The 25,001-nt window shown below is 45.2% G+C and overlaps 1 protein-coding gene across 7 annotated transcripts in view; it reads right to left on the bottom strand.

Moving 5' to 3' along the window:
* Positions 1–25,001, bottom strand: part of IQSEC2 (IQ motif and Sec7 domain ArfGEF 2) — a 160,414-nt gene that overhangs the window by 42,366 nt on the left and 93,047 nt on the right. Inside the window, exon 1 of one of the 7 annotated variants that reach the window (XM_073639962.1) lies at positions 11,841–12,019. The exons of 5 other annotated variants lie outside the window; for them this stretch is intronic. In XM_073639962.1, coding sequence (XP_073496063.1) covers positions 11,841–11,923 — 83 coding nt within the window. In that variant the 5' untranslated portion in view covers positions 11,924–12,019. Of the gene's footprint in view, positions 1–8,470; positions 8,751–11,840; positions 12,020–25,001 lie in introns of those variants that run through there. One more of the 7 variants, XM_073639963.1, reaches the window with a different exon arrangement.

The raw sequence follows: 25,001 nt of genomic DNA, 5'->3' as shown, positions 1-25,001 counted from the left end.
GTTTACATTATCTATGTATCTCTGGCCTTCACTCTTTAAAATTACTGCAAGTTCTTCAGCTGAAATACTCTGTGCTACTGGATACCCTGTTCTCTCTATCCCTTGATTCTGACCTCTCATTTGTCTCCATTCCCTCCTTAATTCAATGTGGTTTCGATTAAAAGTAAAGGGTTTTTCTCTCCCTCTTATTTGGAACATTTATTACAAATACACAAATATAAAAGCCTAAAAACTAGGTCCCTGAAGCAGAGCCCCACATTCCCTGAAGAGGCCGCTAGACATCTCTTGCAATATTTATTCTCCTTTTCCAGCAGGCAGGAGATTGGCAGAACTCACAAATGTCCTAAAAAAAAAAATGGATCGTGAGGTTTCTGGAGTAAGCAAATTTTCACATATATTGAAACTATAGTACAAAACGCCTCCATTACAAAAGTAGGCCTCAATTTTTTTATATTTTTTTTTAAAAAAAATGGGCGTTTCCCATAGCAACCAATCACAGCGCAGCTTTAATTTTTTCAGAGCAGGTTATAAAATGAAAGCAGAGCTCTGATTGGTTGCCAGGGGCAACATGGCCAGAAACTAGGCCTAGTCTTTTGTATATATGGAGACTTTTGTTTTCCACGGGTATCGGTTTTTCAGATAAAAAACGGAGGACAATTTCCATACAAGCTGGACAATTAACAAAAAATACCACAAAGATGTAATTTCAACAAAACTAAACACGCGTCACACAACATTTTTTTATTTTTTGTGCATAATTACCAATCACCATGACACATACACATAGGCAGAACATGAGAGGATCGGCTAGTCATACCCAAATTTGTACCATATAGGTCACTATTTCTGCTGACTGGAAGCAATAAAAACAAGCAATGGGCTGACAGGGAACAACATGGCGGTCGGACGGGGGAGGGTGGGAGGCACATGGGTGAAGGCAGGAAGCCGTCTTTGCTTTTAAGAAAAATCATTTTTGAAATGAAACCACAACAAGAAAAGCCTTGATGTGAATGTGATCGTGACAAAGACCTAGTGTAATGTGATTACAATGAAAACAAAGCGAGAAAGTGCAAAACCAAAAACCGTTCCCGTCCATCTGTAATAAATGCGGTCACTCTCGTTCCTGTACATAATGAACATGCAGGGTAGTGGGCTCAATAATGTAGTTATTCAGCCTCTGACATGGGTCAATAAACTGCTATAAATTATAGGATTCGTTATCCACTGATATTACGTTACACTTCCATCGGATATTATAATACAAAAATGCATGAAAAATTAAAATTTCCGAGCAAAGCCCATGGTAAAGAAAAGTATGTGCAACTTGAGCTGCATGACGCAGATTTATTGTCTCGTTTTACTTATTTGTCAATGGCATGCAGGTTATTATACACTGATAAGAGTGCGGAAACTGCAGGATGGTATTCTGTCATGTAAAAGTTGCAAATGCAACTTCTAGCAGCCATTACACCGGAGCTCCATTGGATAACACCTCCACTCAATGCAGTCTTATGGCCATGTCACTGAACGACTATTATGTCATCGTGGCCTAACATGACGTCTCCGCTCATACGGAGGCTTGTGAAAAGCTCCCGATAAATTGCACCGTGTGGACAGATTATTTAAAAATATGGCATCTGCAGGTCAACGACGCCCATCAGCTACTAAGCGGATGGTACCTTGAGATGAGACCCCCTTTCACAGACTCCCTAATGACAACTTGGGGTGCCAATATTGTAAATACACCCGCAATGGGAAGTCGAATATCACCCCAGGGATGCGCAATCTTCTCAATGCCTGGACCACGCAATTGGTCACATTAAAAAAGTGATCACTTACTGATTGGTGGCGGGGTCCCCATTACAAAAATGGAGCTGGCAGTGCTCAGGTCCGAATGCAGCGCCAAAAAAAATAAAGTTGCCAAGCACTTTAAATTCAAAATATCCAACAATTTCAAAAGTCTCAATAGATAGAAATAAAAAAAAAAACACTAGAAGTGCGGACTCCAACAAAAACCTTGAGTGCAATGGAGAAAAGAAGAACAATAAATAGTTCTTCAGTTAATTTTTACCCCATCTGCTGAGAGGGCGAAATCTGGACCTCAGCCGGGTGTAAGGATAACTGGCATTAACAGATTGCTGACCATAAGGCACGCCTGCCATCATGAACTGTCATTTCTCAAGAGAATATATAAAAATCTATGTTGCCACATAATAGGACACTTTCTACCGAATGATAACTGGAGTGGGGATAGTGTGAACACCGTCGTAGTATTAAAGGAAATAAGGTCTACTACATCTGTTATGATGGAACCATGCACAAGTGTGGTGGCAGCCCCATGGACCTTGGATTTACCCAACTTTATCTTAGACTCAATAATTGACCACCCCATATTTGTCTGTCCTATCAGGTCGATCGTAATACATAGGCTAGGATGGAAATCGTAATGTAGTATTATGACCATGACTATGATGAACCACCAGGTAACATAACCAGACATTTAGTATACCCACTGCAAATCAGGATGACATTACAGATGCTCAATGACTAGGAGGCAGAGGTGCAGCAAAGTTTTCCTTGGGGCAACATTTTCTTTTTTTTTTTCCCTAACCTTGTACCTATATCCCTCTGCCAATGCAACATGTCTTTTGGAGTCCCACTGGCCCTTGTGCCCCATGCATGGCCAAACCCCGGCAAGCCAATTTTTGGTAATGTTAGGAACGGGTCGCCTCTTTAATGCCAGGTCACTCATCAATGTTCCACCATCCTTAAATGATTGGTGTTAGTAGACCATGAAATACTATTGGCGTATGGAAAATCAACAGTAAGGGCTAGGATTAAGGAGCTCATGAGATACCACAATTAGGGTATGAAAAAGAGTCCTGGTACTTTCTAAACAGCTGAACCATCTTGGTTATTTTAGCTGAGAATAGTCAATCCCAAAAAAAACATAATATGATTTTGCAAATTTGTCCTTATTGACTATCCCTCCAAAAAAAGTTTTAGGAGATCCCAAACCCCTTCTTGCACCGTTCCGAGTTGGTGGACAATAAGGAAAGGGGTTTCAATTTTAAAGCATTCAGAATTGTGTGCCAGTACCACCTGCGGACGGTGGCAGAAGGTAAATTCTCAGATCGAGTCCTTTTATCCCTTTTTTTTGTTTCACCGTATGAGAAGCTGAATTGCCCTCCTTGAAATCTGTCTTCCATCATTCTCTGCCTGCGTAGGAGCCTGGAAGCCTCCAATGACGCTCAAGGAGGTGGGGAGGTATTTATAGCCTTAGTATTTTCAGAAAGGAGGCAGGACTGGGAGACCGCTGACTGGCAAAGGTTCCAGCAGATAAACCCTATACATCAACCCCCGTACAAGATAGAAAAGAAATAATAGCCCGCTGCTACCCATAAAAAACATGTTCTCAATGGACTGCTGAGCACAAAGCAGATGATGAGAATGTGGTCGGAAGACAGGCGCTTTATTTATGCCAGTCAAGCATCAAAGCACCGGGCACCCAGGAAAGTCTAAGATGCCAGTACATCCAAGTTATTCCCCCTCCATTTCAGGACTATGATACGGCCATATATCACCCTGCCTACAACGAACGGTCAGACTGATGTGTGACTATTGTTCCTTTAGGTACGAGACTAGCACCTAAACAGGAGCATTGGCACAGTGGTTGGCACTGCAGCTGTGCAGCGTGGGCGCGATAAATACAGCTCTAATCAGTCTTTGCGTCAATTTCCCCACAGGACTATCGTGCGGACATTTTGAGTGATTGAGCATAGGGTAAATTTGCCTTTCAGGGTTGATGGCATGGAATTGGAAAGTTAGAGCGTTTACCTAGTAGGTGCGGATTCATACAAGGCGTAAAAAATCTACTGCAAAATCTGCACTGAAATTCTGCGTGCTTTTTTTTTTCCATATATTTCTGCTGCGGAATTCGTGTTTTGACAGTTTTGTGGCAGTGGAATTGCGGTTAGGGAGCGGATATACGATGGATTTTTCACTAGGATCATCAACTCTGGAGGAGACGTTACGACATTGTATCTCCATGCCGTGGAGAAGATCTACTAGAGGAATTGACTGCAGCTACAGATTTTTATTTCTGCGACAATATTTGTGCGGATTTTGAATAGATCCATGTACATAAACCATAAAAGTTTAACATCCACAATGTAAGCAGCGGAAACTATTTCCACAGCACGTGTACATTTTAATTAGGTAAAGGTTGCAGATTTTCTCTACAGGAACACAAGGTGTAACTTTTCACTTCCAGATTTTGCCGATATAGTTGGAATCAGACATGACGTATTTCCATATGGGGCTGACTGCAATGGCAGAGGCTGCAGTCACAAAAGGATCCTGGCGCCCGAGGGGTCCCAATGGCCCCTCTATCACCTAAGGCCAATTCTGCATGTTCGACATTCATGGCTGGAGTACTGACCGGTCATCTCATAGGCATATATAAGGCTGCTGGGTTCGGGTCAGGAGACCCGCGGCCGGTCTCCACTGTGGTCCATTCTCAGACTGTGTGAAACTGATCTAAGACATTCACCAATATTGTACATGGCAGATGGGGGCTGTGTTACAGATTTTTCATTTGGATCCAGTCATTTCAAGTTGATACTGAAGATGTTATTGTATACATTCTTTGTACACCGCTGCGGCCTATGTCGTCCTTCACATAACTAATAAGCAAAATAATAAAACCTTACGTTTCTACCAACATGATGCGTGACCAGTTCTAAAGGAATAACAGGGTGATTAATGCCGCTCGTGTAGGAATCCCGGGCCTTGTCTGGGTGGAAATATCTTGGTAATCTGTACACTCCGCATGTAGGGTTCTACATGATAGGATTATTCCAGGAAGTCTCCGCAGAATGCCGTGCCACATGCAGCACTACTCACCCGTAACGATCACATGTGTCCGATATTCAGCGGGATTTATAGAAATACATTTCCTGGAAATCAAGGTTATGAATAGAACGCCAAAACTACACCTTAAAGGGAACCTATCAGTTTGACTTTATGCAGAGGTTTGGCTATATAGGAATACCCCCACCTTCCCCCATAAAAATAAAACTTTTTTTTGTAGAGATTCGATGTGCCAAGCATGAGGAATCTACCAAAGGAGCCATATGCAAATCAGGCTGCAAGTGCACTGGGGCGTGTCAATACACTTGGAATGCTTCCTTCAAGTGCACTGACACACTCACTTTTAGTCTAATTTGCATATGGCTTCTTTGGTAGATTTCTCTTGACTGGTAAATCAAATCTCTGCAAAAAAAAGACAGCATTTTTATGGGGCGGTCAAGCGCCTATTACAGCCATACCACTACTTCCATATGTAAAAACAGGCAGCCAGGTTCTCTTTAGGGACTTTATATGCTTTTCTTTGGAAAGCTTGATGGAAATCCATATGGGCACTGTACAGACGACCATTAGTGGTGGCAGCTCTGCATCTATACGTTCCCATCTGCGTCACGGTTTCTGCTCATACCAGATATCACAGCACAGTGCCGGATCCTTCACATGACATGCACCATATATGTATCTGCCATTAGCAATACTCCTGGATGCCATAGCACTTAGTCTGACATACTCCAAAATCCATCTTCTGGCTGATACTGCTGCTTTGTTATTTTTCCATGCTTTACACTGCAGCGCTGCTTGTTCATATTGTATAGAGTGTACAGTTCTACTACAGCAAGGACACCAGGAAAAAAACAGGTCAAGTATACAAGTCCACATTAAGGAGGTTGCAGTGTTGGACAATCCCTAATTGTTAGATAGCTGATCAGAAAGGGTCCTCCCCTGCTAGAATTTAAGGGAAAACCTTTAAGTGTTAGATTTCCGACAGCACCACCAGAAAAGAAATTACAAAATACACAGAAAAATGCAGAAACTCCAGAGTCAAAGACGCCCTATGCAATCGCCCCCATTCTTGGGGAGAGGACCCCCACTCTAGTAACCATATCTCCCCTCTATGGGCACGTGACAATGGGTTTCCTTTGGTGGAAGACCCCTTTAAATGTCTTGGCACATGATGCTACGTGCCAGCATTTGTGTAATAGAGGAGTGTTCACATCTGGAGCCGCTCGAGGAATTCATAACTTATTCCTCAGCAGCTAAGCTTAAGAACAAAGTCTATTCTGCTCAAACATTAAGAGACGTCTAGGAAAACATTTCCCAGGAATTCTCTGAAAACATCTGAATCCGGTTTAATTCTGCAGTCGCCCAGCGGAGCTGACGACATAATGATGAGGATGAAGGCTGAAAACACAGGAAAAAGACAAAGTCACTTATCCAAGGTCACCAGAAGACAAGAGATCGGACCAGGCCGTAGTGTCACCGCAGAATTACCGTAACCGCTTAGCCGCCGTCCCTCGGGTGATGGTCGGGGCAAAGGAACAAGGCTCTCGACAGGATATTAAGCAGAGACGACCTGTTCCTTCTAGCCCAAACAAGGCTGGCAGAGGACAATACATAAGCAGATGCCTTGGTGAATGCCAACAGTCGGGCAAACGATTCCAATGCCAAAACACAGCCACGCTGGACTGGCATGGGCGGCACCGTACTGTACGCCTGGAATTTCAGATGCACCGTATAGAAAATATATTACCTTAGAAGCAAATTATACAACTTATTAAATAGGCGCCTGCTCCATTCCAGAGACAGGATTTTCATGTCGGGAAAAAAAAAATTGCACTATTTGAGTTAGCAATTTGCAAAAGGAAAAAAAAAAACCTATTAAGTGTCTCCAAGGAGAGCGAGAATGTTCCTTTGCTTAATCTGTGTGTTTTTTTCTTATTTCAAGTGGACCCTGCAGGCTCCTACATTAGTAATAAGCAGCGAGGAATCGTAGAGCTCAACTCTTCTGCTGCGATCGTACGGTCTGAGATAAAAGCGGATCTCCGGCTGTCAGCGCTGCTGGGTATAACGGTACGGTCCATTGCTGCATCTTCTATGGATCTCCGTGAATACAGGTGGCTTGGGGGGGGGGGGTCACAGGGATCAGTCGTCTCCATGCATCCTGGTGGGTAGTGGGGGTCTGAGGGATCAGTTGTCTCCATGCATCATGGTGAGTAGTGGGGGTCACAAGGATCAGTCGTCTCCATGCATCATGGTGGTTAGTGGACGGGGGGTCACAGGGATCAGTTGTCTCCATGCATCCTGGTGGGTAGTGGGGGGTCAGAGGGATCAGTTGTCTCCATGCATCCTGGTGGATAGTAGGGGTCAGAGGGTTAAGTCGTCTCCATGCATCCTGGTGGGTAGTGGGGGTCAGAGGGATAAGTCGTCTCCATGCATCCTGGTGGGTAGTGGGGGTCGGAGGGATCAGTGGTCTCCATGCATCCTGGTGGGTAGTGGGGGTCAGAAGGATGAGTCGTCTCCATGCATCCTGGAGGGTAGTGTGGGGGGGGGGCACAGGGATAAGTCGTCTCCATGCATCCTGGTGGGTAGTGGGGGTCAGAGGGATAAGCCGTCTCCATGCATCCTGGTGGATAGTAGGGGTCAGAGGGTTAAGTAGTCTCCATGCATCCTGGTGGGTAGTGGGGGTCAGAGGGTTAAGTCGTCTCCATGCATCCTGGTGGGTAGTGGGGGTCAGAGGGATAAGTCGTCTCCATGCATCCTGGTGGGTAGTGGGGGTCGGAGGGATCAGTGGTCTCCATGCATCCTGGTGGGTAGTGGGGGTCAGAAGGATGAGTCGTCTCCATGTATCCTGGAGGGTAGTGTGTGGGGGGGGGGCACAGGGATAAGTCGTCTCCATGCATCCTGGTGGGTAGTGGGGGTCAGAGGGATAAGCCATCTCCATGCACCCTGGTGGGTAGTGGGGGTGAGAAGGATGAGTCGTCTCCATGCATCCTGGTGGGTAGTGGGGGTCAGAGGGATGAGTTGTCTCCATGCATCCTAGTGGGTAGTGGGGGTCAGAGGGATGAGTTGTCTCCATGCATCCTAGTGGGTAGTGGAGGTCAGAGGCATGACACGTCTCCATGTATCCTGGAGGGTGGTGAGGGGGGGGGGGGGTCACAGGGACCAGTAGTTTCCAAGGATCCTGGTGGGTAGTGGGAGGGTCACAAGGACCAGTCGCTTTCATGCATCCTGGTGGATAGTGGAGGTCACAGGGATCAGTAGTTTCCATGCATCCTGATGGGTAGTGGGGGTCGCAGGGATCAGTCATCTCCATGCATCCTGATGGGTAGTAGGGGTCACAGGGATCAGTCATCTCCATGCATCCTGGTGGGTAGTGGGGGTCACAGGGATCGGTAGTTTGACAGCTGGCACAAGTGCTATGCAGACAGTAGGGAGTGCATGCCTTTACAGATGTAGCAGAGCCGAGTTCATCGTTTGGCACAACTTCTTGCAATATCTCAAGAAGTTATCAGGATGCTGCACAAAGCTCTGCTGCACCTGTGTGAGGCTAAGCACATACATATGGCACAGAGAACACACACAGCAAAGCTGGTAACCCTACCAGAGACCGCGCTGCAGAATCCCTGGCGTCCGGTCGGAAGCGCAGTGTAGGCACCACATGCTGCAGGTGGATAACAAGGTGCGGCTCGGATGACTTCTCTCCTCTGCCCGACCGCTGTCCGCGTGCAGATGTTCCCCCTTCTTGCAGATCAGCGGCACTGCCGCCTCTTAGCCGCACAAAACAGTGACAGCAGCCAAAAGGGGGGTGGAGCAGTCCATGACGGCCCTGAAAAGGGGGGAAGTGGGCGCCGGGAAAAGGGCAGGAAGCAACCACACATGCTATAGGAATGGTGCAAAATCTCTGGCGGGCGTATGAGTGATGAGAGGTGGTGTAAGGGGGGTAATATTAGGATAAAGTCACGGGACCGGAGTTACTGATCCTTAACGCACAACTTTGCAGACTATTAACTTGTTCCAAGGGGCACCATTCCTACTTTCTCCCTGCGGCTGGAGTGGCGGCATGCTCTGTGCCCGGACCGCCCCCAGTAACGTAGAGCCGTATTAACTACCCAGGCATGTGACATTTCATGTGAAAGCCCCCCAGGGTGTCGCACAGAGATCACCGCTCCGGGTGTAATGCTCTGTGAATGGGAAGGATTGGGGGGGATAAGTATACAGAAGCCACAATGGTAATAAACCCGATCCCCCGCACTCTGCAGCCCTAATGTGCACCCACAGAGAGGGAGTGTGGCAGGGAGGGCAGCATCTTTTCAGCAGAGTCTCAACCAGTCGAGGATGCAGTTGCCATGGGGATGAATGGGGTTGCCATGGTTATAATAGGAGGAGTAAAAAAATAAAAAATAGAGGAAGAATAGACATGATGGAATTCGGAGTGTTCGTTGCCATGGCGATGGAAAGATGGGACACTAAAATATGTATATACATACACACAAATTTTAGTGTGTATATATGGGCACCAACACTTATTATACAATCAATCACACCCCAAAATGACGCAGGGCACAAGATAGAAATGAGCTCACAAATCCTGACTTTCAATGTGACAGCGAACTCTGATCTATACAAGGAAAATCCCTAAAATAGCAATTACTCAGTACTTGGATATGGTTGGAAGCGCCATTGTACGATATGGGGATGAGCGTAACTGAGTGTAGGACGCAGGTTTCCTGGAAAACAGCAGATCCCTCCACTGCCCTCGATAACCTCCCCAGTAAAAGGGGCGTTGCACTAAGGATCTGCCATCTGTGCGCCATATTTATACAATAACGACACCCACATGCGGGCTCCCGGGCATCGTAAATCATAGCGTAATACAGGCACATCCACAAGGGACTGATGTTCTACGGATTTTAACTTGCATCACAAAAAAACACCAAATTGCATTCTCCACAGCAAGTTTTGCATTAAAATCAACAGTAGGAAAAAAAAACAGCACCAAAGTGCATTTTCTGCTGCTGATTTTGCAGTAAAATCAACAGCGGCAAAAAGAGAACCAAAGCTCATTTTCTGCAGCAGCAAAAAGAAAAAAAGCATTAAATTTAATTTTCTGCTTCAGATTTTGCAGAAAATCAACTACAGCAAAAAACAGCACCAAATTGTACTTTCTGCTGCAAATTTTGGAGAAGTACAGCAGATTTCACTCAATTTCCAGTGCAGCATGAAGTGAAATCCTACAAAATGTAAAAATCCACAGTCAGTCGAGATTTTTTTTTGCATTGCGTGTGTTAGAGATTTAACTAAATCGCATTCACTTTGCTGATTCTATGATATACTGCAAACCTGGACTGAAATGTTTGTTTTTTTTTTAACCCTAATGGATGGCATCAGTTTTGTGATTGGCGACACCTGTGTGAGTCACCTGTGCCCGCCCCATCACTTACATAACACTGCAGGCATGAGCACACAAGGAACCTGAAGCACAGAGGACAGGAATAGCCTAATCTGTCACCGTCTTTAATAGATCTTCCTTTACTATGACTGGCAAATAAAAGAACAGCCCCCTTTCCTTTCCACACATCGCTCTTTGGTCTATTCAGTGTGCGCTAATCCTTAAAGTGGGCAGCTCTGCGCTCGTTTGCTTTTCCTTATTGTACTTGTCCAGCTCCATACCAAGCTTTTCACCGAAGTGACAAAGAAAGACAAAATGTGACCGAATTGTGAAGCCAAAAGGGATGTGAATTGCTCCGAAACAGGAGACATCGTCAAAAATACAATGGTGGCAAACCAAGCTAATGAGACCTTTCTGGATATTGAGGGTAAGGTGATTGGTCCACAATTTAGGTAATGAAAACAGAGGAAATCTAATAAAATATTTGCAAAGACCCACACACTACAAAGCATAAATGGGATGGACAAACAAAAACCACGTGAACCCCAAATCTTCACCCTTTACAGACCATGCCACTATCGAGTCTCTAGTTTGCCTTCTCAGGACATCCTGTATTACTTGGGGAGCCTCCAGCAGTTTCTAATTATGGGTCTTGTTTGCCTTTCCTGCATTACAAATGTCTAAATCAGCCTCTGAAGTCACGATGACACCTACTGGGCAACTGGTGCTAAAATCAAACCCTCCACAATTAAATGGCACCATGCTGATAACAGAAAGCAAAAGAGTAGAGCAAAAATTATATGAATTAAAAATGAGCAGTGAGTGGGGTGAAGGGTTTGGCGATTTATTCAATAAGCATCTTCTTCAAAAAGGAGTATCTGCACCAGTTATTTGGTGGCAACGGTCATCACTGTTTGGCCAACTTCAAATTTTCGAGTAATAGTCACTCAAGTCGAGGATAAAGCCTGGCTCTGGAAGTATTGGCTAATAAAACAACAAGCAAATAAGTATACAAACACTGTAAGGAGACAAACTAAAAAGGACTACCTATATACTGTGACTCAAAATCTCCTGTGTAAAGTCAGAAAAAATGGGGGTTAGTTACGTCCCCATTGCGGTTCCTCTGGTTTGTACATGGATATGGGATTTGAACTAAAATACACTGTTTTAGTATGAATTCAATTCCATTTATGATGCATATATTCAGTGTAAGTGATAGAAGATCACCCTCTTACAAGAAATGTTTCTCCAATACAACTACAGACATGAAAATGGGCGAGGGGGTGATGCAATGGGTGTCATCTGACACAATCTATGGGATTCAGAGAAGCAAGCGAACCGCAGGCATAATTTAGCTGATAATACAGGCAATAAATAATTATGTCTACGACAAGCTAAAATATAAGAGTAAAGTTTGAGGGCAGCTTAGAAGTAACTACAAAGAGTAAAAAAAAGTGTGCAGAAACTCACAGAGGAGTGCGGGGAGGACATGAAGGGTCTTCATAGTAATGGGACGTGTGGAAACAAATATTGATCCAGCTTAGGAAGTGACGGGAAGGTCAGACAGAGGAATACAACATACCGTGCAGACAGGCGGCGCAGCAGGAGCCATAGGAAATAACAGCTGCATTGACAGCTACTGAAAAAGTTGTGGATCCCCACCATAGTGCCTCCATGTGAGCGTGTGACTGCGTGTGCTCTGCCCGCTCTTCCTGTTCTCCAGCCCTACCCCGCTATGCTTTCCCTTCCTGCTGGCTGTCACACTGCCACCAGCTGAGACCTGCATCTCCTAGTGAAAGTTGCACCGTCTGAGCAGGGGGTGGGGAGTGCACCTGTCCAAAATAGAGCATGCAAAACACAGCGTGCGGTCAGCCCCCTGGAGCACAGGGTCCAGTAATGCGAACCACTGCAGATTTAATGACTGTGCGCCATTTTACTAGGGGCAATGCAATACTCACATAATCCTTTATACTAAATTTGCAAGTTCTTCAGGAAAAATATGTATCTTTGTACCGGCTTCTTCAGGTTATGGATGTTTTTTTTTAGCATAGTTATCGTGCATAAGTTATAGTATCGTCCTTTAACAGTTTTTCAGGTATTGTCCTACTTATATATCCTGTATTATTTGGGTTTTCTGTATATACAATGGGGTATATACCATTTCCACAATTTTCTTTGATCGGCCCCCCCCCGACAACCAACTAACAGTCTGGCAAACCCCACAATTATTGAGTGCTGGTTCTCTCCACTATGGCTAGCAAAACAGGGGTTTCACAGAGGGCTCCCCTCCTAATATTACACCAGATGATACCTTTGCTCTGTTCACAAATATATTAGTTATTTCCTAAAATAACGGTGCATGGTGGATGCCAACACCAGATGGGTCCTATTGACTATAATAAGGTTCGTCCGGTTTCCATCATGGATCCTGGCCTTTTGCATTGGTTTTTGGACAGAGCTGTAGAAGGGCTAATATGGGGGTATATAGGGCCTTTACTGTTAGTCTGTATGTAGTCCAGGCAAATAATAAAATCATGGGCCCTATATGTAATATGTTATTTTTCCCTAAAAGCATTGCATATAGGTGGGAATATTAAATTAAAGGGGTTCTCCATCATATCATATAACCACCTGGATAAATACGAGCTATTCTGCAACACCTGGCAGCGGCCGTTACGCACTACATTGCACCTCCGATTAATGTTATCAACTTATTAGTGGGGTTGCAGTGTGTCGGACCACCCCCACCGATCCTAGGGATAGTCATCAATAACATTTGCCTGGAAAAGCCCCTTTAATATGGAGATTAAGGGAGCATGTATATACTTCATGCCAATTTTCTTGAGCCATAAGAGGGAATTTTACAAGGGGCTGGCCATTTTCAGTTACCCCCAAACCATGTCCCAACAAAAAAAAAAAAAAGTCACCAGTAAATCCTGAGTTGATCTTGTCTATTTCATTACGATATTTCTTGGTTAAATCTATTTTAGGGAAAGCGATGTGACATATGGCTGCCGGCGGGGATGGTCCCCCAGATGTAAAATACAGGCGGTCAGCACCGGAATTGCACTTTAAAAGGGGTCGTAGCTCTGAACGTATTGTCAGATCACAAGACCCTGAATTTAGTAATTGGTGTGAAACCCCTGCAATAAAACAGCTCAGATCTGCAAGAAAAATTACACAACTCCCCCGGGAATCAGTGGGCGGCCATTGCGCTGAATGGATGCAGGGAAGGGAACTCCTAATTTCATCATTGTGCCCTTATAGAGCATTTTTACATGGGGCTGACTGATCTAAACAAGCACCTTTAAGAATGGTTCTGCTTTATTCCAAGGATGAGACAAAGCAGAAAAAAAGCGTAGGTTAATACATTGTAACGCTGATGCATTGTAACGACGAGCTGAAGGCGAGTGCACAGATCGGGAGCGGGCTGATGTGCGGGGATGTGTCACAGCAGCTCCAGGCCTCCACAACTCATTGCATCTGAGAGAAGCACAACGTGACACTCAGCTGCCGGCACGTGGACACGTCTCCCGGCTGTCACAATCATACAACTCTTCCAAGCATTGTGCTGGAACAATGCCGCACTGTTTTACCACACTTCCCCATGTGGCACAACTCAGAGTCACAAGAGATTCACCACTGACGAGAGATCGACCTGAAAGTCTACCCCCCCTGACTACCCATACAGGCAAAACTAGGGCTGTGTCCATAAGAACCTGAAATGTCTACCCCCGGACTACCCATACAGGCAAAACTAGGGATGTGTCCATAAGAACCTGAAATGTCTACCCCCGGACTACCCATACAGGCGAAACTAGGGCTGTGTCCATAAGAACCTGAAATGTCTACCCCTCAACTACCCATACAGGCAAAACTAGGGATGTGTCCATAAGAACCTGAAATGTCTACCCCCAGACTACCCATACAGGCGAAACTAGGGCTGTGTCCATAACGACCTGAAATGTCTACCCCCTGACTACTCATACAGGCGAAACTAGGGCTGTGGCCATAACATATCGGCTGTTTATTATGATCATGATGGGTCGTTTGCAGGTAAAATAGCTTTAATTGCTCCTAAAATATCAGAGAAACCGAAGGTCTCATGAGCAGCAGCCTCACAAGATGAGACCGGCGAATCTCCAGAATTATTTGGCTGTTTCCATCAACACCCAGAGCGGTGGGGTTCATGCATGACCACCTCCAAGCCAAGGACTTACTGAATTAATCTACCTAAGGAAGATAGCTTCTGCTATCGAAACGCATCGTGGCGTTAGAGAGGGTATTAAACAATAAAAGGTTTGTGATTTATTACCTTAATTCCCTGTCTAGTTGTTCTAGCGCTTCTCTAACACTGCACAATTCTTCCCTTCTTGACTACATGCCAATACAGACGGCTTGGGGGGGCTGATCCTACGGAGATTTCCTTTAAATATTATGACAGTGACCATTTCTGCTTTTCTAGCAATAAAGAGCTCATTCTTACAAAATACGGTACTTTTTTTTACATAATCTGCAGAAAAACAATTATAAGGAAGAACACAGTTCCAATTAAGACAATCCACACCCTGTCAGTGCTGTCCAGCATCCAAGAGGAGGCTGACGGGGCGACGAGGAGGCTGACGAGGCTGACGGGGCGACGAGGAGGCTGACGAGGCTGACGGGGCGACGAGGAGGCTGACGAGGCTGACGGGGCGACGAGGAGGCTGACGAGGCTGACGGGGCGACGAGGAGGCTGTCGAGGCTGACGGGGCGACGAGGAGGCTGACGAGGCTGACGGGGCGACGAGGAGGCTGACGAGGCTGACGGGGCGACGAGGAGGCTGACGAGGCTGACGGGGCGACGAGGAGGCTGACGAGGCTACGAGGAGGCTGACGAGGCTGACGGGGCGACGAGGAGGCTGACGAGGCTACGAGGAGGCTGACGAGGCTGACGGGGCGACGAGGAGGCTGACGAGGCTACGAGGAGGCTGACGAGGCTGACGGGGCGACGAGGAGGCTGACGAGGCTACGAGGAGGCGACGAGGAGGCCGACGAGGCGACGAGGAGGCCGACGGGGCGACGAGGAGGCCGACGAGGAGGCTGACGGGGCGACGAGGAGGCTGACGGGGCGACGAGGAGGCTGACGGGGCGACGAGGAGGCTGACGGGGCGACGAGGAGGCTGACGGGGCGACGAGGAGGCTGACGGGGCGACGAGGAGGCTGACGGGGCGACGAGGAGGCTGACGAGGCTGACGGGGCGACGAGGAGGCTGACGGGCCTCCTCCTAGATTGGTTGGTTTTCACTTCAGAAAACAATGTAGGAGTTTTACACTACTCGGATATTGATCCTTAGGACAGGTCATCAAAATAAAATTGGTAGTGGTCCGACACCCCCACTGATCATCCGTTACCAGTTCTGGCAGCAGTCAGCTGTAAACAGGGTAGGTACTGGAACAGCAGTGCTCCCTCACACTGTGGCCACTGCCAGGTACTGCAGGTCTGCTCTTGTTCACACCTCTGATCTGGTTAAGTGATAAATGTACATTCAGGTATAGGGATAGATCGATCCACCAGGGACCGGGATGAGGAGGCCCCAGGGTCACATCCTGTGAGGGGACAATACACTTCTGCCTGAATTCCTCCGCGTGATACAAGCAATAAAGTTATAAATAGCAGACAATACAGGCAGCAGAATGCAGGAAACATGCGAGTAACCCAGACATACCAGATCACACCAACAACAGCAACAGTGATGTACAAGGGAGAGGGCTGTCAGGACTGACGAGGAGCCAAGAGATGATCGCTACTAGCAAAAGCGCCCGACATGTCCGGATGGCACAAGTGCTGATCCGGCGACACGATTTATAGGGGGTAAACACCCCAAAGTTAAAATGCCTACAATTGAGGCTTCATTTACTGAAATGCAGGTATTTGGGGCTCAAAATCATTTCTGCAATTCAGTTTCATTCATTTTTTTTGCACAATTTGGCTTTTTTTTTTTTTACAGGCTTTTATTTTCTATGCACATTCGGCTTTGATACGGTCTGTAGTCCGTTGAGACGAGATCAGAAGAAGACGGATAAAAAAGTTGAGCTTTCCCACTGGACTGTCAGAACGAGCTTACTGATAGATTCTCAGTTTCCTCATTCTTCAGGGGGCAATAGGCAGCATCAAGGATCATTAAGACTTTTTTTTTTTCTCATACATGAAAAAAACAGACAAGTTTCTCTATTTTCGCTTGTCATTTGAAAACGGACAGCACTAGGATGGCATCTGCGTGCGGTCCAATTTTTTCACGGGCCCATTGATTATTGAATTTCTGCCTTTTTTGTCTACTTTTTCATTTAAGTTTTACTTCAATTTGCGCCTTTTTGGTAGTCTATTTTATATGTATTCGCCTGTTTTTTCTTCTGTTCGGCTTGTTTGCTGCTTCCAGATCTTTTCGGATGATTCTTAAAAAAAAAAAAAAAATACATTTTTTTTTTTCTGCACATGAAATCCGGCCTCACAAAAGTGATTTTACAGGATTTCTGTGCAAATGTTGCAACATTTTACCGGAATGTGCAACTTTTTGCACTAGGAAGTCACCAAAATCCAAACACCGTTTTTGCATTAATTTCGTGAACCACTTTGAAGAATTTGTAGCAAAAAAAAAAAAAAAAAAAAAGGGGATTTTAATGAATTGGGCCCTTTATATAGATCAGGCAGGTTATAAAGGTGGTTTCCATTCCCTGCCCGCAAGCAGATTAGAACATGTAGGGTTGCTCTAATATTCTCGAAGTAAGAAACAACGAATGCAACCCTCTGTGGTGCCAACCTTGCATCTACATCACAGGTCACATGAGAGCAGCCATTAGTCGCGCTGATCCTCACCGATTGCTGCACGTCGCCCCTTCATGTGCACGGGAAGAGTCTTCCCTACAACATGAACGCCGCCCGCCATCCCAGGGACTGAGCTCTCAAAGAGCCATTCATTCCCTGTGGATGTTATGTGCAGCCTCCAGGCTGCCAAGGGGGCATGGCAAATAAAGTGCCAGGCGATGCCTTGGCAGCCCTACTGGCACTGGGAGCTGTTGGCAACGCTTCGCCTCAAGAGTATATGCAGAATAAAACCTAATAAATTAAGAAAATTTCTGGGGAACAATACACTGAAATACGCAAGAAATGCCCAAAACAAATGTTTGCCGTGAGCTTAAAGGACACTTCTTCATACCCAGGGCAAACACTTGGTGCCATCACTCGTGCCTACTATGCGACGTCAGAAGGAGAGAATTTCGGTTTTAGCAAATAAAAGATCATACTTTCACAATAATGAGTTCTTTTCCAATAATTGCTCTGGAAGAATCTGTCATGGCTTATGTGCTTGCTGAGTTCTGGCCGCTAAAAAGACGCTTCATAAGAGTCACAACAAATTTTCGGCTTCATAATTACATATTCATTGCAGAATTGTGCACCTGTCCTCAATTGCCCCACGTTTTGGAGAAGCTGCGCTGCCATTAACGCTTTTATGCACCCTGACTTCTGATCGCTGCTGTTTAACCACTTACATGCTGCAGTTAATCACTGACCGCAGAATTTAAAAGGGTACATGTCATGTCCTCAAAACGCTATTAACCTGCAGATATAGGTTTAAGAGCATTACAACGGTGTCTGGCTGCCTCACTGAAAGCACGTCTACTGGAAGAACATGATATTTATTCCTCCTGGGAGCCGCCGGCTTTCAGTCAGAGGCTACAGCCCCGGCTCACTATACTGTAAGTACGCGCCGACACTGACAGCTTGCATCCAGCATATCTGTGCAGAGCAAGCTGCCAAAGTGCTGGGGCATACGTACAGTATAGTAAGCGGTGGCTGTAGTCGCTACACCTATGCCCCTATGACTGAAAGCCGGCGGTATCGACATAATTATACTGAAATGCAAAAAATCAAGTTGACAAGTCACTTAACAAAAAAGCAATGGTGGAATTTTTTGCCTACTTAGAATTTTTTCCCCATTTTTCAGTATCTTATATGGTAAAATGAAAGGCGTCATTTAAAGCTACAATTCTTGCAAAAAAAACAAAAAAAAAAACAAAAAGAAACTGCTATGTCGACAAAAACTAAAAAGTTATGACTCTTGGAAGAGGGGCTAAAAAAAAAAAAAAAAAAAGGAGCGCAAAAACTGAAAGTTGCAGGTTAACACAGATAAATGAAGGATTAAGCAGGGAAAAGAAAGGACGCCGAGATCACCACGAAGATGATGGAGCGAGACATAAGGACGCGACGAGAAGTGTAATTATACGAACAGAAAGGAGGTCAGAGGCGATGTCCGCCGCACTGGCACAGAAACATTAATGACATTTCTATGGTGCCGTCATTATGTAAAGAGCCGCTTTCCTCCTGTTTATGGACCTTGTGAGGAATGTGACTACAATGGCTTCTCACCTCCCTGGCGCGCTGTCAGTCAGGGCTCATGCCAACCATGGCGCACACAGCAAACACTGGGGCTTAATGACCACACGCGGGTCAATGAAGTCAATAGTGAGGCGTCTGTGTTTGTGTTTGTTATGCTGAGGGTTTATCTGTTTGGCGGACGCTGGCATCATGATTACTCTACAAATAAAGGAAAAATGTAAACCGCGGATCAGAGGAGAGAAAGCTGCGGAGATCTGCAGGTAGAGGAAAAGAAAAACCAGGCCAAACACGGCACTGAATTGTTTCCTATGCCAATAGCGGGCAGCAAGGCAGGTGCCATTATAACGAGGACAGCTCCGCTCTCCTGACTGTGTGTTAGTAAATTCAAGTACTTAAGATAAATCAATCTGTGCACTTTTAAGTTTTGGTTTGAGTTTTTGTGTTGATCCTCAATTGTTCTTCCTGGAAATTGCAATAGAGTGATCATGCCGATAGGAAATAACTGACACTGGACAGTGTTAAAGGACATGGCAGTGACATTACTAGCACCGGGTATCCGAGCCAGGGTACAAGCCCAAGAGAGTTTTGGCCCTTTGACCAAATGTCCTGGCAACAACCTCATTGAGCTGTACGGTGTGTGTGGGATATCGCTGAAAATAGTGATCTCTGTGTCCCATAAATCTAGGCTGGCGGACTACAAGTTGCCGAAGCTGCTTGCAGGCCACCGCAAGCGATATGAGGGTCATCGCATTGCCTGTACCGAGCCCAATGAGCCACTCTGCTGAACGAGGGGTCAGCATTAGGTGGCCAATAGGTGTCAGTATCCGCCTTTTAACTAAAAGTACCATCATTGAAAATTATTTCTGTGTCGGGCACAAATGTGGTATAACTATATTGTGGGAGGCACCACCACCACCACCACTCCCACCTAGCTGGAGGCACCACCACCACTCCCACCTAGCTGGAGGCACTATTAACTTTGAAGGAGGCATAAAAGGGAGTAAATTATTACCGTGGGCACAATGCCTTTACTTTGTGGTGGGCATAAAAACAAAGACAACTAATAATTGCTGTAACTTAACATCAGTCATAAAATAGGTCAGCTTTGTCACAGCGTTTTACGCCATTTGATGAATCTGACGCATTTTAAGACTATGAAGTGTATGAGCTGGCCTGATTTTCCCCAAAATTATCACCAACATTTTTCAGCTTTTTTTTTCTGCCACGCAGTGCTGCATATTAGGCCACACCCCTTTGTTGGGTTACACCCATTTTAAAGGCGACACGCCCCTTTGCCAGACATGGCACAAAATATCTCTAAGACTCATCATATATATGGTGTCATAAAAGGGGATTTTTTTGGGCACAGCTAATTTGTTAAATCCTCGTTGTAATCTGCAGTTATTCCAGGACAAAAAGCGACAGATAAATGTGCTCTGTGAAGTCCCCATCAATACAGCGTAATATGCTCTGATGGTAGACAGGAGCCATGAGAAAGATAGAAGGGTCACCTTGAGGTAAATAAATCCGCGATGAGCGCGCTCCTCCACATGGCACAATTACCGATCAATGATGTCACCGGCTGCCAAAACCGGTTCTCGTTTAAATCGGGTTTGAGATTAAAAAATAAATTCATTTTGGGCAATTTTTTTTGGAGTTTTTGACTGCAGCACAAAAAAAAAAAAAAATCACCCAAAAGAACAAATGCTGTGCACAGCAATCAATTGGGTCGCGTCGGGAGGCCCCGGGAGTGGGGGGGGTGGTCGCGTCGGGAGGCCCCAGGGGTTTGGGGGGGTGGTCGCGTCGGGAGGCCCCAGGGGTTGGGTGGGGAAGGGGGTCGCATCGCATCAGGAGGCCCTGGGGAGAGTGGGGGTCACGTCGGGAGCAGGTCCCGGGGGAGGGGGGTGGTGTTGCGCATCGGGAGCAGGTCCCGGGGGAAGTCGGGTCAGGAGTACCCCGACGGCTGGATTTTCCTCTACAATTCAGTGGCCCCAGGTTTGTGTGAAAATGTCAGGCATTGTACGACTTTCTGGGCTTTCTAAGGAGGAAATGACCCATAGAGACGGAGCAGGTAGAAGGCCTTGACATTTACTGTGGATACTTTTCATACTTTGACATAATAAATCAATTTACATAAGAAGTGTAAATTTCCTTTTTCAAGGCTATATATAAAAAAAAAAACACCCTCTAAAAATAAATCTGAAAGCCACTCCCTGCACACATACCATTGTGGCGCACACACCTAGGTGCAGGTATGCCTTTCCTTATCTCCCGTCCATCAGCAGTCGATGCCAGCAGACTGGATTTCTAGACTCCTTTAAGGAGTCCTCTCCTTTAGGCCAGATCGCAATGTTCCACTGCGACATTTTATGCAGTGCGGTCATCGCCAAAATCCAAATCTGCAGGATTTTAGGTTGCGTGTGAATTTGCCATCTCAGACGACAATGTAAGTTGCGTGCCACTGAACTTTTTTTTCTTCCAAGCTGCAAAATCACATTTTTAAAATAGTGAGGAGGCAGCAAGTCAAAAGACAAATCGCACTAACGTGATTCTCACATAACTTGGAGTCATCATGTAGCTTTAGCCTTAAAGTGAAAGTAGTAGTAAGCTGTATAGCCGCTTGCCCGTCAGTAAAAATGATATCCGATGTGGCAGCAATGAGAAATCCATTGCGAAACCCATATGTGAATCAGGCTGGAAGCGCACTGGGGGCGTGTCTATGCACCAGGACAGCTTCTTTGAGGTGAAAAGACACGCCCCCAATACACTTGTAGCCTGATTTGCATATGACTTCTACCCTAGATCCTTTATGACAGGCTCATTGCACCTCTACAAAAAAAAGAAAACTTTTATTGGAGGAAGAGGACCCAAGCAGCCATACCACCACTCCCATATGTAAAAACCTGCTGACAGTTTCACTTTTAATGATTATTCCCTTCTTCATAGATGGATATTGTTGGCTGCTTAATAAAATTTGCAGCCATTCGATGTATTAACTGTTTTCTATTGTTTACAGCTGGTTTCCTAGGAAACCGACCACCGCTGCTGTCTAGCATGTAAGCGCTGGGCTGAAGCTGGCCGGGATTAGGAGGGAACGACGCACTTCAGTATCAAAACAGTGCTTACAAGATCAATAGAATAGAGCTTGTAAGCTTTGGACGTGTTCAGCTGTCTAGCAAAGGTGGTCGGTCTCCAAGGCAACAAACTAAAAACAGAAGAAAAGGGTTAATATCTCAAGAACAGCTGAAAATTTTAATAAGCAGTAAATTGAAAAATTGCTTGTATTTCTAAGACCTATCTGACAATATCCATTTATGAAGGTGTGATTAACCCTTTAAGTTGCAATATAACAATACAACAGCTGCAAGGCTCCCTTGGTTTTTGTCCAGGGGAAAATTGTTCTTCCATATGGAGACGGTCATCTAGTATAGGGAGTCTTATAGGCCACGTAGCGCTTCCTGTAAAAAAGGTATGTAAATTAGTGCCAAAGCTGAATGACAACCAATATGGCGGACATTACAGATTCTACACGAGTTGTCCTTCCAGTTTCAACGTCTCGGAAACGATCAGATCTGGTGCAGGAAAGTTCTCAGACTGGGAGACGGCCATTGTGGGAGCTAGGCTGGCATGTTAGGTGGCATGCCAGCCTAGCCAGCCAGCCATCCTAGCCAGCCATCATTCCCAGTAACATACCCAAGCTGGAGAGAAGTTGTAAAGTGACTAGTAAAGGACGACTCAATCATTGAGACTTCGATTAATAAGAGGATATACATTCTGGGCGCTCCCTGTACACATACCATCCTGACGCACGCCGTATTGGGTGACAGGAATGCCTGGCACTTATACACCCCATGCTGTTATTCTAGATTCGTGACCACATTTACGTCATCGCTGCCTCCTAACAGGTGGTTTCATGATCTCACTTGGCACGAGTCCGTACGTGTGCCCGTTATATGGAATTGGAGGATACAGTACATTCCACGAGGAAGTCCCCGAGGAGAACGATAATCCAGGAATAGCCTCGGTGGTAAGAGCACGGTCACAGTTCACACCTAGTTCAGGGTTCATACACATGGGCAGTTAGATGTGGGTCATCTCGCCAGGTTATGCCATAGGGGTACAATTGGTTGGGGCTCTGATTTTCACCAATGGCATAAATGGATGGGCAGCGGCACTGGGGAAAGCACAATGCCAGTCCATCTCCGGTCAGCTCTCAGGAGCCATATGATAAGATCTCATTATAGTCAGTAGACGACCTTATAACCAGAGAAAGCTTAGATGTGGCATGGACCTGTCCTGGCACAGCAGTCAGTTGATACATCAATGGTATATTTTTGTCAAGACATAGCCTTTAAATGCAAGTGGTGAGCAGGTTTTTGCTATGTAATCTGAGAGCAGCGTGATGTAGAGGCAGAGAGCCTGATTCCTGCGATGTATCACTTATTAGGCTGTGTGCTCTAGTTTTAAAACAATCAGTGTTTTATCAGTAGGAGATTATCACTGCCATACTAGGTATCACATGGCAGGCAGTCTAGTTGATCAGTGTAACCCCGCCCCCACCACTGGTTGTTTGCTGAGGAAGTAGCCAATCAGTGGTGGGGGCGGGGTTACACTGATTAGCTAGACTGCCTGCCATGTGATACCTAGTATGGCAGTGATAGTATTAAAACTAGAGCACACAGCCTAATAAGTGATACATCCCTGGAATCAGGCTTTCTTGCCCTGTATCATGCTGCTCTCAGATTACATAGCAAAAACCTGCTGACAAATTCTCTTTAACAAGTGCCCACAGAAACCAGCCAGGAAATAGTTATGTCGGTCTTCCTTGTACTACAAGTGGAAGCACTGCCTTTACTACTGAGCCAAAGATTTGCGCTGGACTCTCAGAAAGCAAGATGAAAACCCCATTGGAAGCTATGACAATGACAGATCACATTGCCCTATAAGAAAATTGATCTTAAAAAAAAAAAAAAAAAAAATCGTATTTATTGAAAATATGCTACTGCTTTGTGCAGACCGTTTCAATACAGACCTACGTATCTCCATGGTTACAGACTACAAAGATAACGTGTAGTCAGATCTTGTTATAGAAATAGCTGCAAAAAAAGTTTGTAAAGGGTTTGTCTGGAGAGGAATTTTTTTTTTTTTTTTTTAAATGGGCCATGCAAAAAAAAAAAGAATTTTGTCAATCTCCAAGCAATGGTCAATGCTGCATCCATTGATTTAGCCGTAGGAGTCTATTTAATTGATTAAATAAGGACAGGGTTTGCAACCATAAATGGAATTAATCTGGGAATTATCCATGCAAACGATTGGGATATAACATCATACCCACTAATAATATTCCTATCCTGAGTGTGATGGTTTAGATCGGGTCAGAGCAACTGAGGAGCGAAATGACCCTTGTGTAACTTGTTAGGGACCCAAAAATAATGTATTAAAGCAATTTCAAACGTGATACCATCAGATGGAACCATTTTCAGCAGCAAAAGAGAATATGACTTTTACTCACCTGCACGATATGGGCATCTCAGGTTCTTAATAAACTGAAATCCATAGTTTAGGGACAGAATATATACAACAATAGTATCTCCAGGGTAAAAAAAAAAAATCACCTGTCCTAGCTATCAGAAGACAGACATACATCTATGAAATATATTTCCAATGCTGACAGACAGGCATAGATTATGCAGATTTCCTTATTCGTGTGCTCCTCGGGGGCAGGTCTTTCAGAGGTGAAGAGCTCCAAAGGCCAATTAGAAAGCTGTTCCTTGTATTTTGCATTTAGACCGAAATTCTGAGTTGATCACAGATATCTAAATTACACCAAGTGTCCAAAATAGTATGTGGACACCCATAAAATCAAGCACGCAGCCATGCGATCTCCATAGACAAAATCAGTATCAGGATGGGTCGTACTGTAGAGCTGAGTGACTTTATAGCACCGGCATAGATTGCTACGAGTCAGTTTGTGACATGTCCCATCTGCTCTGATTAACTGATCGATCAGGAACAACAATAGCTCAGCCTTAAATTAGTAGACCATGCTCAAGTGTGCCTACAAATAGACATAATATCCAAAATACGGAAGCAATTATGGACTATTGTGGCGATCTCATTACCTATTGTAAATCCTGATTAAAGCTGAAGTTTACAGATTTTCATGCCATTAAAATTGATGATATAATCTATCGGCAAACCATCTTGACTCTATTGCCAATCAAGCAAGCATCTAGCTATAAAATGATATGATGGCGCCTCCTAGTGGAGAAACACTGCAACTTTTTGCAAAAAAAAAAAAGAAAAGAAAATGTCAATGAGGAGCAAAGAGTCCAGGCAGCTTTCAATAGTCTTTATTTAGATCTGAG

The sequence above is a fragment of the Phyllobates terribilis genome, unplaced genomic scaffold (assembly GCF_046119375.1).
Source record: "Phyllobates terribilis strain yellow unplaced genomic scaffold, ASM4611937v1 Scaffold_7__3_contigs__length_470593459, whole genome shotgun sequence".
NCBI classification, from domain to species: domain Eukaryota; kingdom Metazoa; phylum Chordata; class Amphibia; order Anura; family Dendrobatidae; genus Phyllobates; species Phyllobates terribilis.
The sequence above is the reverse complement of the archived record's forward strand: the minus strand, read 5'-3'. Positions and strand labels throughout refer to the sequence as shown.